Genomic DNA, 18,394 nt, shown 5'->3' with positions numbered 1-18,394 from the left:
GAATATGCCTATATTATAATTATGTGTGCTTTTATACATATTGGTCATTTCAAATGGTACATTAGCATCGGGGCAATCATAGTAATTGCTTCTTACTTAACTTCAATCTCAAGGCGTCAAATAATGTAGGGAAGCTTACCAAATATCTATTAATATGGGTTTATAATAGGTAGAGGTACACTGGTACAGATTCACTGGGTTCTTGTACTTGCGACTTTATACCGTCTGTAGTAAGGCAACATATTGAGCTAAAAACTTAATAATTTATGCCATCAACAACATAACTTGAAAAGAAGTATGTGTATTTAAGTAAGTAAATTAAGGTTTTGTTTCAAAACGTCTGGATATTAAAGGCTACCTGTGGGATATAGGATATTGTGAAACAGTTTCAGCTCTGTTTCACAATGTCTGGATACCATAAAAGTTTAGATGAAGCTCACGGGAAACAGCTAGTACGTAGTAAATTACCTACTAAAAGCAAAAACTATATCATCAAGCTAATAACTATAATTACTATAATATTACGCTGTCATGTTGTATGTAAGTTACATTAATAAATAATTATAATTATCCTGGACGCGGTATTGGGTTTAGAGATTATCTATCTAGATAAGGTTTCGGAAATTGTTTATTGAATTGTTTCTGCTACTTTATTTTTATATTAACAACAATTACGGGTTAAAATACCTACCTAAGTATATTAAAAGGTCACGCTTATTTTCAATTATGTTATGTTAGCAACAAAATAAAGTATGGGCTCCGGAAAACTCGTAAAAGGAACACACTTCATAAACTATCATAATTATTATCACTTCCCTAAAGAGTAATTAGGGAGAATGAACACTGCAGTAAAGTAACACGGTAATGTAACAACGTATTACGTTAGTTATCTGTTAACCGAGTTACGGCTAGTGGGTTTAACTGTGGCCAGTCTACCAGTCAATCTTACATATCCGTAACACAAGTTATATGATTAAAGAATTACTTTTGCAGGGGCTCTATCGCGAAGTCAACACGAAGTAACATTAATTTGCAAAGTACCTAATTAATGTCAAATTAAATATACTTAAATATTTTTTGGTAGATATCCCATTTGAATCCGAAAATCTAATGTAAATCTGATTGACACACGTGTTTCAAATTGACAGGAAGGGGATTCTCCGATAGTACGAGTAGCTACAAAGTGTGAGCTTCTTTCAACCCATAGGATTATAAATATTATTATGGTCTTCAATGAAATATGGTTGGTAAGAATCTCGTAAGAATAGAGCCAAAAAGAAATAAAAACATATTTTTATGACGATTGTCTATGATTTTAACTTAAAATAAATAAGATTTTTCCGAGCATATTTTTGTTGGTGGATATCTATCAAAATTTAACCATTCCATTGTATTCACTTGTTAAACGATTTTTTTTATTTATTTTAACAGTATACTCATATTGCATTCTTGGGCATTGAAAAAGCACATTAGGGAGATAACGATTTTATTTTGGCGTTTCGAATCGCATGAAGGATGCTGAGCGACTGATCCCTAGATGTCACAAAAATCTTCAGGTGCCTATACTCCCATACTCATCTGAAGTGGCTTAATATTTAGGGTGTAAAGGCGACTCCGTTACTCTGAGCTTCATACTTAGTAGCCGACGGAAAAGTCATAGACGCTTTTTAGTTTATTTAACTCTATATTTTTTTTCATAGTGGCTAGTATTTTACAGAGGTTCTTTACAAATTTCTCGAAGAACCTAAATATGTATAAGTACCTAGTTTGAAAAAAAAAATAACTTACCATCGGCCGTCATCTCAATCACGAAGCCCACCTCAGTTTGAACTTGGAACAGTTCGTCGATTTTTTTAATTTTATCTTCAGTCTCAATAATGGAATCAATATTCTGAATCTCCGTATCAATGTCTATGGTATGCACTTCTTTTTGTGACTCACTAAAGTTGTCTATTGTTGGATGCATTTTTGTTAGAATTTACGAGTTTGAAATAAATAAAAATAAAAAAGTGTTCCATTTAAAAATCGTTTTTTAAACCGCTTTTAAAATTACTTGAAGTAAAAATTTGTCTATGTTCATCGTTTTACATCTAAATAATTGTAATAAAACATGAACAAAGCAGAACACTCCACCCGCCCAACTAATTCATACTACCGCCCCGTATGAAGTATAATACCTAACTTAGTTCCAATCGATAACAATAACTATGTGGTGTTCCTATTCACACATTGCGAATAGTTGACATGCTGACCAGTGGCGGCTGGTGCCTAAGATACCCGGTGGTGCACTTTATGGGTTTAGTATTTTTTGGAGAAAAATAGATTAACTATTACAATTAGAAGTAAAAAAAATATAAGTATATTTTACCTTATTTATTGACGCGAAATAGCTTCTCCGCCGAAACGAAAAAAACACACGGAAAGCAAAATAAAGCATTTAGTCTCTCACATCCACATAACCATTTAATTTTATTGAACATTTCACTTTCAAAAATTCAGGTAGGTACTTATAAGTTTCATTTTTTGTTTTGCACTAAAGGCCGAAGCGAGCCCAGCAGATTTAATGACCAGTCTATTTTGCAATGTCCTATTGCTTTTTATGAAGTCAATATTGTATTTTGCACTCATTTTCACTCACACACACACATACACACTCACGAAATCTTTACTACTTTCTTAGTTAATAAGTAATTAGCAAATTAATTACGTATTCGCGCGCGAAAGATGAAACTGACAATAACATGACAAGTGCATCGTTCGTAGGTCACGCCACCGGTCAAGGCCACCGCCCGCGCCTCCCGAGTCCCGTGGCGTCATTCGTATTATTTCGGCAATTTCCGGCCGCGTGCGGCGCACGAATTTATCCAAGAACTGCATACAGTTTGTACTGAGCATCTTCCGTCTCACGCGCCGGGCGATTTCCATCCTGTTTCGTACTACATGTAGGAGCTCGCTGCGTGCGACAATCCGAGCGCACGAGGCCGTTTTTGTTCAAGCAAAAATAAGATCTAATTCTTTCGCAGTAGAAATCAAAATATGCCAGCTCGATTTAATTTAACTCGTAACGATAATCAGATTTACCAATGTAATTTCTGTTATAGGGTAGGTATTACGGTTGTTATATAGGTATTTTTTGTGAAGTTTTTTTTTACACGTACCTAGTATGGTATAGGAAGAAGGAAGGTACCTACATATTTAGAAGGTTTTTAAATGGTAGTGCGTTGCACGGGCGCACTTGAGGTGCAGCCGCCACTGATGCTGACATGTTCATTTATACCTAGGTCTAGGGTGTGACGTCAGTACCTAGAGTTAATTTATCTAAGGGGTGATTTTCCATACCTACTCAGATATAACTTATCCGGGGAATGATTCTGATGCTGTCCCGTCTTATTGTTTTTATTAGACAGTGACGGCAACAATTTTATTCCAATATATTATAATGTATCATGGTGCTATATGATAGTTTAATTAACTTCATAATTTTGGACGTTAAATAAATATATTATTAATAACAATGATTGTAACCGAACTCAAGTTAAAATGTCTCTAGGTATATCATGGCATTATGTTTTAATTTTTACTTACTAGTAAAAACTATAATAATGAAGTAAGGTCTGTACAATGCCCAATGAAACTCTTATTAAGTGCAAAATTCTCAGGGAATGTGTTATTTACCGCGAATTATAAATAAAAATAGACATAATGTAGGTAATATAATGTACCTTTGCGACTGGCTTTATCTTGTTGTTAACTATAATTTTGTTTAGAATGCCGGGCAATTACCATCGCTGCCTAGTTCATAATTGTTTGTTAGTTATTGAAACACGTGTTTTTAAGATAATAAATACTTAGCAGGATATCTGGAAAATTCTATCAAGTATAGTTTGTTGTCGCTTTAAAAACATCAACTGCCGATCTCTCCGAAGGAATAATAAAAAGGGAATTAGTACTCTTACTACCTCTCTACATCGACGTGGTTCTAAATTACTAACTAAAAGGATATCTGGGAAACTCTATTTTGGTATCTATGTCATATTAAAAATATGCAGAAGATTTTTGGTACTTATCATAAAGGTCTCGTAACTCTACAAATCCGTTTGTTTTTTGTTTTTAATTTTTAGCGTTTTCAGACTTTGCTAGTACCTAGCCTAGTTATATTTCATCCTTTATACTGTATACTTTACTACTTAACTGCCAAAATGTAGTTAGTTTTGGTCGATATTTTATCCATTATATTTTCTTTGGCGACTGGCCAGTACTTGTCTACATAATGTCTTCATACTAGGTCTCATGGGGTATCAATATTTATAATAATAGGTGTGACAAATGACAGGCTGTAGCATTCGCTGTTCGAATGATATAAAAAATTCAAATCTAAAGAGTGCCCAGAGAGTTGTACTTTTAACTTAGCCCGCTTTTAATAAAGGTGGATTTTAAGTAGACTAGAGCCGAGTAAAGTTTTGCAATAGAAGAGTGACTTGGGAAAATGAACTTTATGTTTCGTAGAATTACAGAAGATACCAGGTATTACCACCTACGTTTTCTCAAATTACCTACTTAATCCTATATTATGTGCCATCGAAATAATAGTACGGCATCGGCAGTGTCTGCATTTTTTAATAGAAAGTAAGTTAAAATTATTAGTGACATGAAATTACTTGAATATGATCCGATAAAATTTATACCTACAATGTATCCAGGAGCGGTGGTAGCTCAGTCGGGTAAGCGCCCGCTTCTCACGCAAGAGATGCGGGTTCGAATCCCGGCGCTGACATGTACCAATGAGTTCTTTTAACTTAAGTACAATGTATACCATCGCTCTTACGGTGAAGGAAAACATCGTGAGGAAACCTGCATATCTAGATTTAGCACATCTAGATATTTGAACCCACCAACCCGCAGTGGACCAGCGTGGTGGGAAATGGTCCAAGCTTAGGAAGGCAGTTTAGACCTTGGGGATATGCACAAAGGTTCCACTCGAGAGAGCCAGGTGCAGGTACTTACACCCCCACAGAGAATAGAATAGAATAGAATAGAAGTATCCAAGAACCGATGCACGATGTTTGTTGGGGTAGACATGTTCTGCAATTGATACTACGAAACAAAATCGTAGCGCGGGACACCCTTCAGCTCAAGACCAACGACCAAAGATAGCTATGGCCGGCTAGCCGGAAGGGATTGGATGAGGAAGGCCGGGGACAAAGTGTTGTGACGCTCCTTAGAAGCGATCCAGCTGTGGGCGAGAAAATATAGGTTTTACCATAGAATAACAAATTCACTAGTACTCGTTATTCTATGGTTTTACTATAAAAACAATCTCACCCTACTTACTTTGTTAAAAAAAAAAACGGAAAAATCTATCTACTAATTTGAAACATTCCTTTGACCCAGTCAACGTTAGTTATTGGCCTAAGCAGCTAAATTAATAGTGTCAATATAACAGGATGTTACAAAAGTAGTACACTAAGCCGAAAGGGGGTTGTTCAGGGGGCATCCTGCAAAGCTTACCTTATACAACTTTAGGAAATTACAATTAAAATTTTAAACGTTTTTTTTCAGATTGACTCCCTTTGTCACCCCTTGCGTGCGTTTCATTCGTGAGTGTAATACCCCATCCACACGCTCGGCGAACAATGGCAAACAGCAAACAGCAAACAGCAAACACTGACGTGTGGATGGGTGTTTGTCGTTGTTTGCCTGTTTGTGTTTGTGTTCGCCAGTGTTCGGCATCGGTGTCGGTTTTTCTTGCCAGATCAAAGGATGTTCGGCAAACAGTTCGCTACGTATCCACACGTCTGGCAGCGATCAGTATGCGCGCTGAGCTTGGAGGAGGCGGACGTATCAACTTGCTACACTTTTTCGTTGGCGCGCATTTTTTTTATGTATGTTCACCGATTACTCCGCCGTTTATGAACCGATTTTGAAAATTCTTTTTTTTTGTATTGGGTTGAGCTCCCAGGTGGTCCCATTTTTTTTTTCAGATTTTATCTCACCCCTAAGGATGGGTAAAGGGGTAAAAACAGGGTATGAATTTCCATTTTGGACACATATTAACCGATTCTAATGAAATTAAAAACATAAATATAGTTCTTGTAACAAAAAAATATGATGGTGACCTTGAGCTGATCTGATGATGGAAACGGAAGGCAGTCAAGGGAACTCCTCAACGGTATATAGCAACTACCTCGTGTTTAGGCTTGAATGATTCGTATTGATTAGTAGGACTTTTTGGTATCATTTGCATCTTACTTTTGATTAAAAATTATTGCAAATAAAATAAAAACTATAAAATAAAATAATAATTAAAAAGAAGAAGTCAGTTTTTTTTTTTTAATTATTATTATTATCCCACCATCGTCTTTGCTTTCTTCTTATTTTCCTTTTTTCTTTCTCTTGCTTTAATTTATATAATAAAAATATGTCAACCCGAAAGTAATAGCTCGTCGTCCGCCGTGTTTGCCGGTTCGGAATGTTATGAGCGTTCGCCGAGCATGTGGATGGCTGTTTGTGTTCGGTGATTGTGGTTGGTGTTTGCGACTTTGTTTGCTGTTTGCCGTGTTTGTGACAAACAGCAAGCGTATGGATGGGGCTTAATAATAAAAAAGAGCATTTAGGCCATTAATGTGGACGTAGATAATTAATAATCTTTGTTAATAGTATGAACCATTTTATTTAATTTTACAACTCCTCATGGGTTTCCTTAACACCGCGAACAACGCCATCTATGGCTTTCTCTTCGTACTTCTTGAGAAAACTGCCCCAGAACTGAATACGTTCTTCAATCGGGTTGGTTTGCATGGTCAGTTTCTTCTTAATGTGCAGATAATTTTTAATTTTGTTCTCCTTATCCACTGGCTGCCATGTGACTCCTTTCAGCACTTCATCTTCGGTTGGTGTCGGATTGCTAGAGTAGGAAATAAGGTATAAAATATTAATATATCGTTTGTCTGGCGGCCTAGAATTTAATACACCTACAGATACCTAGATGTCGTAGGTAATGCATCTAGGTAAATGTATGGAGACTCTGGATAGGATGGAACCGACAATTTATTTAAAATGGATTGACATGCAGTTCTTATAAGTATATTTTATTTTTTATTGGTTAGGTACATTAAGTTAACGTACTTATCGACTCTCTTTTAAAACGTATAACCGGTGATTAGAAAGTAATTTGATATTTTTATTAGGTGTTACAATACTAATGCTAATTTCTACGCCTAAACTTTGCTTGCATTGATATAAATGAAATAATATTTATTCAATGGACAATATTTCATTTTCTTTACCCTATATTTTTATTAGTTATTCGGAAAGTTTATAGAAAATTAGTGGACCCGTATTTTTTTATTTTGTATATATATAATTTTTTGCATGTTATTTTTAACTTTAAAGTTAATTATTTTAAAACCGGAAGTGACGTCACATATTAGGCTCAATTTTTATTTTTGTCTATTGCCTGAGTCTCGAAAAAAAACATAAATGACACTGACAAGTGACATTTAAACTTTGTTTACATGCCAACCAACAAATGGGTCATTTTCAAATGACCTTGATATTTCTGATGATGGAAAGTAGGTACTTATCTTGTAAAAAAATAAGCAGAATCATTTTTTAGCTGTGTAGGCGGTGGCATGCTCTGGGACATATTATATAGAGGTCATCTCTTAATAATAAATAAAAAAAATAGTCAGAAAGTGTCAGAACAGAATTAATGAAAATGACCCAAATAAACAACGACGTCACGATAAAACGTCAACGTCAATCAAAAATGAAAGTGACAGTTACTTTGTTTTTAAATCTATAGGCTTTGATCATCAAAATGCATCGCACCTGATGCATGACGTCATCAGCACTTTTTTACTATTTTATGATTTTCTCGAAAATGATACATCCAAAAAATAAAAAAACATTTTTTTTGTGGCCTTTAGAGCTAAATCTCGAAATGGTTTTCGATTTATAGCAGCTTTAGTTTTTTGAGATGTTGTCCATTCTTAATTTTGTATAGCCTAATAATGATTTGACAATTACATACCCAGTCCTCGCAAAGTTAGCCCACATTCGAACCATCTTCTTCAAGAGTTTCAGCTCGGGCTGTGTGCTCGGCCGCTTCTGCAAACTCTCGTAGTTGTTTCTGATCCTCGAACACAAGTACAAGTAGCACAGCTCATCGGTGATGGTAGCCCCCCACTGCTCTAGGGCAATCATGCCATACTTAGCGGTCGCTATGTAGTTCTCATTCAAAGCTCCGTTGAAGTCAAAAACGTAGTAATATAAAGAAGACTTCAGTTTGTCACTGAGCTGCCTCACAGCGTAGTCGACAGCATAGATTTCAAGATCATCACCGATGTAGACAGCGTATTCCAATATGTTGTTGTAGTTGAAATAACCACTTTTGAAATAGTATTGGTTTAGTTCACTCAAAGCCTCCCAGTATAAGGTACCGTTGACATCGAATCTGTAGTTAGTTCTGATCGGAAATAGAAAGAGTAGCTCGCCAGCTTTTTCAACAAGTCGAGGATCCTTAATGTAAAGGGAAGCCATGTCTAATCCATCTCTAGAGTTGTAACCAATAAGGACAGGCACATCATTAACAATATTTGATTCCTCTGGTAAGACTGTTAGCACGGCGTCTTCTCCCAATGATTCTATAACTGGTGCAAATGGATATACGCTCTTTTGATCAACCTTTGTGGTGACATCACCAATACCGGCGTATGCGTTCTTCACCAATTCAGTCGCTTCCACTTCTTGTAATCCTTTCAGTAATGTGGTACTGTCTTCAGTAGTAATATTGAAATATTTGCCTAAATTAAATGCGTTTTTCCTTGTGTTTTCAGGAAAATAAACGGCCTCGTAAGCTGTCCCACTTTGCATTGCAACCGAGCTGAACAATCCCTTGGCTTTTTCAGAATAAAGAAGAATATTCGCTAATGCAGCACCACCTCTGTTGCCCATAATAGTAACTCTTTCTGGATCGCCTCCGAATTCTTTAATATTATCCTGGATCCATTGTAGGCCTAGGATGAAGTCTTTTAAGCCAGCATTGCCTGGTATGACGTGGTCTTGAGTGTTCAAGTATCCGAGCAGTCCAACTCTGTGGGTGATGTAGACAATTACAACGTTTTCTTCCACAAAGAAGTCGGGGCCGTAAATATCAGATCCATTGAAGCCAGTTTTGAAGTTGTCACTGTAGTCAAGCACGATGACAGGCAGGGAGTCTTGACGTGAGGGGGTGAACACGCTGAGGTAGAGACAGTCCTCAGAGCCAGTGATTCCAAGTTTTTCTCCATTTCGTTTGTGTGCGTTTACTTGCATGCATGTTGGTTTCCTATCGAAAGCCTCGTAGGTACCTTCCCAGCTTTCAAGTGGCTTTGGAGGCTGAAATAAAAAATGTGGTTTTAAAAACAGAATGATTTGGAGACCAAGTACCTAACTCGATTAGTTCGAGGCGTACTTAACTCGTTAAGCAATTTAATGTCTTACAATAAAATTAAAAATCACAATAAAAATATAAATAAGCGGACTTACTTGGAACCTTAGTGATCCAACTGGAGGTTGAGCATAAGGAATACTTTGGAACTTATAATATGTCTCCTTATTCAAAAACGTTGTTTCCACTTTTCCTAAAACAGAACCTTGTTTTAACTTAACTTCAACATGGTCGTCTGTTGAAAAAACTGCATTTATTGATAGGAAAATTAATAAAATTAAGCATGGAGCACGATTCAATCTAGTAACCATTTTTACAGCTAATTGTAATATTGTGATAGCAACCGCAGGTATGATAGTAAGCCGGGTCTCATATCAATTGATAAGAAGTTATCTTTATTTATGTACTTTAACTATTCAATATATTACGTGTCCCTAAATTTATCTGTTGTAGGGTAAGCTTAGTCAATGTTCAACTAATTTATATGGTTATCTACATTATTTTAATCTTCTGATCAAGCTGTTAAGCAAAACCGTTACGAGTTTAATGAAGGAATGGATTAGGTTATCAATTTTCTTCGACTTAAATTACAGCTAGCGTTTGACGCCCTCCATCAAGCTGGACTGACGACTCCCTTAGATAGGTGGCCGGTAGTGGCTGGATGAGGAAGGCCAAAGACAGGGAGTTGAGGCGCTACTTGAGAGAGGCCTATGTCCAGCAGTGGACGACTATGGGCTGATAATGATGATGATGAAATTTTACTGCTGGCATCGCATATAATAATATTACATCGTTTAGAGTCCGACAACGCTAGCTTAGCAACGTATAAAAGAAGGGAGTTTTTTTCTTTATCTTCTCTCCCTAAATGGATACTATATACATACCTTCCACAACTTTGTAAAACAGAAAAAGGGTCAAAATCTGGTATTAATTTCCATTTTGGGCACCTTATATTTTGTCATTTTATTATAATTGGTCATAATGTGGTCATAATGTGGTCATAATGCATTAGTTTTTCACCCACCTACATCTTAAAAAGAATACGACCTGCTTAGGTATTTTGGTACTGTCACATAGAATTGGTCTAAAATAACTTTTTAGAGATTTTCTTAAGTCGATTAAAAAAAAAAAGATATAATTGAAATATTGGGCTAATGTAATAAATAGCTGTTAGTGTTTTCATCAATACATTTAATCTAAAGTTCATCCTTGATATCTTGGATGACGCCGTCGACCGCCCTCTCCCGGTGCCTCGCGATGAAGTCGTCCAAGAACTGGAACCTGTCCGCGTTGAGGTTGCTCTTCATCTCCAGCTCATCACTGATGACCAGGATCTCTCTGTTCTCGGCCGTCGTGGGGGTCCACGTCACCTCGTCTGGTTGAGGAGTGGGGTTCCTGGAAGTTTATGATTTTTGTAACAGGAGTGTGGAATTTGTTACATGGAGGTGGACTGCAGGCTGAAGTGTGTTGACATAGGCTGATTGTAGACGTCTGATCTGATTATTATCTAATGATTATCTATTAGACTAATACCTGCTATGTATACCTACTACCTCTGTAAGGGATGTCGTGCTCGGCATAAAATTTATTTGATATTTTAAATTATATCATTTACGTAGGTATACTCGTATTGTACACAGAAATATAAATACATAACAATTGAAAAACACAGTAAAAGCATACAATGGCGGGCTTATTGCCAAAAAGCAATTTCTTCCATCCAACCTTTGTTGGTGGATAAAAGAGTTACTTACGAGCTATTAAGTTACAGGTACAATAACAATACTAATTTAGTACAGCCTACAATTTTTGTTGCTCAATCTTAAGTATATGATAATATAATGTAAAGTGCTATTTGTAAATGTACGTTTGTAACAAGTAATATAAAAATATAACGTACCCAGTCTTCGCAAAATCAGTCCATAGCTTGACCATCTTCCTCAAAACGCTCAATTCCTCAGAATCGTCGTCTTGCAAAGCCTTTACATACAAATTCTTAATTGGCTTACAAACAAACAAATAACAGAGGTCGTCTGTTGCAGTTGCTCCCCATGTACCATCTGTATTGAGTGATGATTTCAAAATTGAATTTTTATTGTAATTCAAGTCTCCACTGTAGTCGAAGTTGTAGTAGTAAACAGGTGCTTTCGAATGTTTGGCATACGTTCTTACTGCGTAATCAATTGGGTAGTTTTGAAAAATATCTCCCATATAGGTTATGTATTCTCCTGGCTTACTGACTCTAATATAACCTTCCTCTAAATAAAAGTCTTTCAATTCTTTTACAGCATCAGTATAAACATCGTCATTTATTTTGAAATGGTAATTACTTCTAATAGGAAAGAGTAACAAGAAGTCTCTGTCAGCAAATGTTAGAAACTGAGGTTTTCTTAAGTAACGTTCACAGTACTCAATCCCTTCGTTGGATGTAGAGCCGATCATGACCGGGACTTCTATGTCTATAGGTTCATCTTCAGGCAGTTTTCTTATTATTGCATCAGGGTGGTCATGTTCAACTACCGGAACGAAGGCAGGAATACCTCTTTGTACTGATCTAGCTTCATCCGCATGGACACTCATAATTTCGCCCTCAGTTATATTCATTGCATGAAGAGCAGCGAATCCTTTCAGTAGCGAGGAACTAGATGAAGAGATGGTTTCCAAGTAGTCAGCTAGTTCTTTCGCTCGTTTTTTGCCTTCACCTCCGAAATACATCGAATTCAAAGCCGTGCCACTTTGTAAGATAGCACCGCTAAACAGTCCTTTAGCTTTAGGGACCTGTAGTAGTATATCAACAATAACAGCTCCTCCTTGAGAACCCATAAGAGTGACCTTAGCTGGGTTACCGCCAAAGTTTTTGATATTATCTCGGACCCACTCCAAACCCATTATGACATCTCTCAACCCATTGTTTCCTGGTAGCAGATCATCTTCATATGATAAGAAACCTAACGCTCCCAGTCTGTGGTTTATTGTTACAATAATAACATCCTCTTTCATGAAAAAGTCTGGACCGTAATCTTTTGTGAAATTTGAAGACGTCTTTAGATTATCATTAAAGAAGTAGACTATAACGGGAAAGCTAAGATCTTCATTTGTTGGTACTTTAGGTGTAAATACATTCAAATATAGACAGTCTTCATCTCCAAAGAATCCATGTCGCTTGAACTCTATGTCTCTGTGTGGAACATAAAATTGAGCACACGCTGTCTTCGGCTTTTTACAGCTTAGAATTTCATCCCAGCCATCGTGAGGTTTAGTTGGCTGAAATTGAAATATGATCATGATCATTACTATGTACACAGAAAATCATAAGTATCCAATAACTGTAAATATGTTACTGATAATAATGATGATATTAATATTTTGATTCTTATAAGAATTCTTATTCTGGGTATAATTTATTGGGAAATTATCAGACTTTCTTGCTTTAATTTAGTTAGTACAGGCAGTACAGGCAGGTATATGATAGAAAAAACAAATCTCATTTAACTCACCATAAACCGGAGTTCACCAACCGGTGGTTTGGCATATGGAATGCCCAGAAATGCATAATATTTCTCATTTGGTAATATAGAGTCAACTTGCTTGCCCTCAACCTTACCTAAAGATGTAGTCACAATGAGATCGTCACATTTGGAAGAATTTATTACACTTAAAACTAATACTATTGCTTTAAAATACCACTGTGTACACGCCATAGCGATTTGTAATTATAACATTACTTTTAAACTAAATATAATTATAACTTAAGCCTGACGTGTCCAGCACATAATCTATCCTAATCGTATAAATGAAGTTTGCCTACTGTAAGTTATCTTTAGGTAATACCCTAATGATAAGTTTTCCATTATCAGTAACTTTATCAACGATTAACAGAGGTGTTACGTGTTCAGGGATTCATTATAATTCTATGTTATTAGGTGTACCAAACGTAACCTGCCACGTATTAAATAAATAAAGACCCAAATGCTCACTGCCCATGTGGTAGGAAATGCCAATTTAAATTGTGTATTTTTAACAGCTTTAGAAATTGACCTAAGTAGTTGGCTATGGTGTATATTACTGCTTTAATGAATGCTACCGTTGGTACTCAAACTCGCCTTTGTATTTTAGCCTTCATGTGTAGGTATACAACTTGATGAATTGGAAATATGAAATGAGATGTCTCATGTAACTTGTACAAATAATTTCATTTATTTATTGCTGTCCTAATAGGTACTTACATAAATAGTAGTATGATGGTGATTATTATTGCAATTTGAACTAAAATTATTATAAATTTATATCATAGTTCATCTTTATCGACTGCATCTCTTGGTAAGTCTGCCACTATGCCGTCTACAGCTCTTTTACCCCATTTCTGGATAAACGAGTCCCAGAAGTGGAATCTGTCGCTGAATAAATTCTGTCGCATCTCTATTGTATTTCCGATATATAAATAATCTTTATTTTCTTTATCGTACTTCTCCCACTTGATTCCATCCAATATGGTGTCGTTTTCTGGAGTTGGATTTCTGAAACAGAGACGTGAAGAAATTTTAAAGCATTCAGTAATTATTTTTTTTATAAAAAGTTATATGTACATTTTGTAAATTTTATTGAAATGTGAGTGTACAAATCTATGTGAACCAAGACCATGTGAAATATGAAATTTTCTGGTGTTCACATAAAATTAATAACCTTTTTATACAATTTAGCAGACAAGAACTAGTACATAATAATGCTTACCCAAACTTCGCGAAATTGGCCCACATTCTCACCAGTTTCTTTATCAAGGCTATTTCATCAGAAGGTTTTTCACTAAGCTCCTTGTACTTTTTAATTAAATCAGGACACTTAAATAGATAGCACAGATCATCTCCGCTTGCAGCACCCTCGATTTTAATATTTTGATTAATATCATTTTTTTCTATCAGATTCAGAATATTTATTCTATTCTCGTTTAGCTCCCCAACGAAATCGAAATTGTAGTAAAATATGTCTTTGGTACTCGTATTAGCGTAAAGCTGAACATTGCTATCTACATTGTACCCCGTGATGACATCTCCTATGTACTTGACGTACTCTGGTACGTTTTTGACTCGGACTTTTCCATCCTTAAAATAAAAATCTTTAATATCTTGTATAGCCTCAAAGAATGAATCCTTAAATTGATCAAAACTAAATTTAAGTCGTATCGGCATCTGCAGAGGAAAGTTCTTTTCTACGAAGGTGAGGTATCTTGGCTCTTCCAAATACTGAATTCCCGCCTCCATTCCTTCTAGAGATGTAAACCCGATCATTACAGGAATATCTAATTCCTTCATTTTGTCTTCGGGTCTATCAGTTAACAGTCCTGATGGACCTTTTTCTAGCATGGGACCAAACGGACGTAAGCTTTTTTGTGTATCTCTGAAATAATCTGGAGGAGGAGCTATCCACTCTTTGGTTATCAGAGTTCCAACTTCGACATCTTGTAAGAATGCAAGTGTTTTAGCCGAATCCGTTGATATCCATTCCAATTCATCTGCTAATCTGAACGTTCTTTCTCTAATATTGTCTTGTAAATATAAACTAGAAAGTAATGTCCCACTTTGCATAATAGCAGCATGCCATAAACGTTCTGTATTAGAATGTATGAGAAAATCTACCAATGCAGCCCCACCGCCGTATCCCATCAAGGTAATCTTTTTCGGGTCTCCTCCAAAAGATTCAATATTATCCCTTATCCAGTTCAAACCTTGAATTACATCTCTCAATCCAGAATTCCCTGGCAAAACGTCATCTTCAAATGATAGGAATCCCAGTATTGCTACTCGATGGGTAATAGTGACAATGGTGACTCCTTCTTCTATGAAGAAATCGGGGGCGTAATCTTTGGTTTTATTGTAAGTGTTCATAAAGTTAACATTGTAGAGGAAGACAACAACTGGATGGTTTCCATCAAGGCTTGGAGTGTACACGTCCAAGTACAAACAGTCTTCTTCCCCGGCCATTCCGTACGGATGTTTCTTCACGTTGTAGTTGAACTGGACGCATGCTGGCTTTTCCTTTGTAGCTTCCTTTACGTCTGTCCATGGTTCCGGTGGTTGTGGTGGCTGGAAAATGCATTCAATTAAATTAGTGATTATTATTCTGTAGATCACAATATTTGTGAAAGAAAGAAAGAATGAAACATTTATTTGGCACACTGAAACAGAACAATAAACACAGAAAAAGAAACAACATAATATGCATGTGGCATGCCATGTGTTAGATTAAATAAGTATAAATTTTGGAGCTGATGGCGGGAAAAATATTTGCACTAAATACAATATATTTGTTTAACTAGGTTATGTTACAAACTATATTATATGCGATAAATAAAAAATCATAAGCTTTTTATACAAAAAATATGCAAAAACTGCAGGTAAAGGCTTTTTTAACCCAGTTATAATAAAATATAAGCACTGACCAGAAATCTCAGTTCCTTTAACGGCGGCGCTGCGTATGGTATCCCGGAAAATCCGTAGAACTCAACATCGCCCGGGAAAGTCCTTAACGTGTTCCCGGATACTTTCCCATGGCTGGTGCTAACTATTGGCTGGGAAGCAAACACCACACTTAAACTTAAAACTAAAAGGCACACCACTGAATATGTGCTCGATAACATCGTTTTCATGTAAGCATGATTTGTAAAATAAAATAAAACTACAGTGCAATACTTAATCTAATCTTGTAATACTTACTTACTGATAATTGATTTTATTGGGTTTAGGTGAGCTATCATAATTAATACTAAATGTTAATTACAGACATAGGCTTATAAAGTGTGCTATTTGCTTTACTTCAGGTGCAGAGCAAAAAGGAGGGTTATTATGTTTAACTACAGGGTGTTTACAGAAGTAGTATACTAAACTAATCCGAAAGGGGGTGTATATTGGTGATTAGTATATATATCCTATTTACAACAGATACATAAATGTCTTGCTAAGTTTATTTTCATTAAAGTAAGTTAATAAATCTACATCGATAACGAACCCGTGGAGCGGCAGCAGAGAAGTTATCGATACAAGTTTATACCTAATGGTAATTATAGTCTGCTCTTAATCAATGATGTTCAAAATGTTTTCGAGTGAGGTCTGGGAGCCTCCACAGGTAATTTGACTAAGTTTACAGTGAACACTTGGCGAGAACTAAACCTGCTCTATTCAAATGCAAATCGCGCCCCAATCCTACTGAAATTAGGGGTCGTACGAAAGGAGCTGTATTAGTGTTAGGGCAGTATTGAGTTAGTAATGCACGTAAGTAGAGTCCCACAGAGCATAATTTGCAATAAAAACATATGCATGTATTTTATCAAATATTTTAATTCGATTTCGGGTGTTAGATGTGAGTGCAAAAGGTTGTCAAATAAAAACGAACTCATAGGTTCAATGGTCTATAAAGCCCGTCACAGATCTAGCTATAATATATATTAATATACCCTACAATTGGTGACTTCACAGAAATATATATTATAGCTGAGTGTGCGGTCACTGCGGAAATGTATAGAAAATATATAGTAATATGCCTAGCTATAAAAATATTAATATATATTATAGCTAAGTCTGTGACGGGCTTTATGCACTAAAAAACTTAAATGTATAAAATACTTACATGATGATGATGATGATTCTGTCCGACCGGATTCGGTCACGGCGACTGTTACGGCTGGGGAGGGCGTCGGTCGTGTGCCCTCATATGACTTATGTAGCCGATCTTGGCTGTGAACGTGCGGTTGCACTGGCTACATGTCAGGATTCCATTGGAGTAGTGGTATTGTATGACAGCTGGTGGTCTACTTCTGAGTTCTTCACGTTTGGCATCAAGAGCAGCTCTTCGTTTAGCCTCAAACTCGAAGATGTTGGTGTTGACAGTATGCCGCCACACGGCTCGGTCCTCAGCTTGCTCTTCCCATGTCGAATGGTCAATTTCGCAACTCTTCATGTGGCGTTTCTGCACGTCCTTAAACCTAAGGTACTGCCCGCCCTGTTTGCGCTTCCCTTTCTGAAGTTCGCAGTAGAAAATGCGTTTAGCCATTCTCTCCTCGGGCATCCGTCGCACGTGGCCACACCAGCGCAGCTGACGTCTCATCAGGTAAGCTTCAATTCCCCCAACATTACAGCGACGCAGTATTTCCGTGTTTCTGACACGGTCAGACCATTTGACGTTCAGAATGTTGCGGAGGGATCTCAGATGGAATTTGTCTAGCGCGCGGATGTGCTTACGATATGGGCACCAGGTTTCGGCAGAGTAGAGGAGATTCGGGAGAACAATTGCCATATAGACAGCAATCTTGGTTGAGAGCCTGATGTCATGCGAGCGGAACACTTTGGCCTGCAACTTCCCGAAAGCTGCAGCAGCAGCTCCGATTCTGCTGTTGACTTCAGGGTCAAGATCGTATTTCGCCGACACAGTACTACCCAAGTACTTGAATTTGTACACTTGTTTCAGAGAGTTTTCTCCGAGCTTTATGTCGAGAGTCGAATTGACGGTGCCTTCTTCAGTGTCCATCGCCATGACTTCCGTCTTGCCAACACTGATTTTTAGGCCATACCTGCGACATGACTCGTCGAAATTGGTGATCCATTCTTGCAGTCCCTCTACTGAATCTGATACAAAGCACAGGTCATCGGCGTACATGATCTCTCTAATTGTGTCACAGGATACCTTGGTACGCGCTTTTAATCTGGCAAGGTTATAAAGATTCCCGTCTGTTCTGAATCGAATCTGGACACCGGCTGTTGAAACGCTTAGTGATTCATTCACTACCGCTGCAAAGTATAATGCGAACAAGGTAGGTGCCAGTACACAGCCTTGCTTTACTCCACAGGTGACGGAGAAGAAGTCTGATTGTTCACCGTCTGTACTGACGCAGCACCTCATGTCATCGTGCAGCAGTCGGAGAATGCGGACAAACTTATCGGGGCATCCAAGTTTACCCAACAGCATCCAGAGGGC

At 37.0% G+C, this 18,394-nt stretch overlaps 3 protein-coding genes across 3 annotated transcripts in view; all 3 read right to left on the bottom strand.

Annotated features, from left to right (window-relative positions):
- LOC105382838 (aldehyde dehydrogenase, dimeric NADP-preferring) overlaps positions 1 to 1,981 on the bottom strand; it is a 32,457-nt gene extending 30,476 nt beyond the window's left edge. The window contains exon 1 of the mRNA XM_048627692.1: positions 1,789 to 1,981. Within this exon, the coding sequence (XP_048483649.1) occupies positions 1,789 to 1,966 (178 nt within the window). The 5' untranslated portion in view covers positions 1,967 to 1,981. The remainder of the gene's footprint in view (positions 1 to 1,788) is intronic.
- A 4,669-nt stretch (positions 1,982 to 6,650) lies between these two features.
- On the bottom strand, positions 6,651 to 13,246 carry LOC105382839. The gene is made up of 6 exons (XM_011552807.3): positions 12,928 to 13,246; positions 11,331 to 12,694; positions 10,630 to 10,825; positions 9,529 to 9,798; positions 8,033 to 9,378; positions 6,651 to 6,904 (listed from the first exon to the last, which is right to left on the bottom strand). The coding sequence occupies exons 1-6, from the start codon at positions 13,129 to 13,131 to the stop codon at positions 6,679 to 6,681; spliced, it is 3,606 nt and encodes a 1,201-aa protein (XP_011551109.3). The 5' UTR covers positions 13,132 to 13,246; the 3' UTR covers positions 6,651 to 6,678.
- A 358-nt stretch (positions 13,247 to 13,604) lies between these two features.
- Positions 13,605 to 16,105, bottom strand: LOC105382842 (carboxylesterase 1C). Its single transcript, XM_048627552.1, has 3 exons — positions 15,867 to 16,105; positions 14,162 to 15,510; positions 13,605 to 13,947 (listed from the first exon to the last, which is right to left on the bottom strand). The coding sequence occupies exons 1-3, from the start codon at positions 16,071 to 16,073 to the stop codon at positions 13,719 to 13,721; spliced, it is 1,785 nt and encodes a 594-aa protein (XP_048483509.1). The 5' UTR covers positions 16,074 to 16,105; the 3' UTR covers positions 13,605 to 13,718.
- Positions 16,106 to 18,394: the final 2,289 nt, after the last annotated feature.

The sequence above is a fragment of the Plutella xylostella genome, chromosome 19, assembly GCF_932276165.1.
Source record: "Plutella xylostella chromosome 19, ilPluXylo3.1, whole genome shotgun sequence".
NCBI lineage: Eukaryota > Metazoa > Arthropoda > Insecta > Lepidoptera > Plutellidae > Plutella > Plutella xylostella.
The sequence above is the reverse complement of the archived record's forward strand: the minus strand, read 5'-3'. Positions and strand labels throughout refer to the sequence as shown.

Excerpts from the sequence above, each read along its gene's own strand:
- LOC105382839 (XM_011552807.3), bottom strand. The coding sequence starts at position 13,131 with ATGGCGTGTACACAGTGGTATTTTAAAGCAATAGTATTAGTTTTAAGT. Across the intron at positions 10,826-11,330 it reads ACTGATTTTGCGAAGACTGG|GAACCCCACTCCTCAACCAG; the intron begins GTACGTTATATT and ends ATAAACTTCCAG. Across the intron at positions 9,379-9,528 it reads TTGGATCACTAAGGTTCCAA|CCTCCAAAGCCACTTGAAAG; the intron begins GTAAGTCCGCTT and ends TTTTTATTTCAG.
- LOC105382842 (XM_048627552.1), bottom strand. The coding sequence starts at position 16,073 with ATGAAAACGATGTTATCGAGCACATATTCAGTGGTGTGCCTTTTAGTT. Across the intron at positions 15,511-15,866 it reads TAAAGGAACTGAGATTTCTG|CCACCACAACCACCGGAACC; the intron begins GTCAGTGCTTAT and ends TGCATTTTCCAG. Across the intron at positions 13,948-14,161 it reads GCCAATTTCGCGAAGTTTGG|AAATCCAACTCCAGAAAACG; the intron begins GTAAGCATTATT and ends TCTCTGTTTCAG.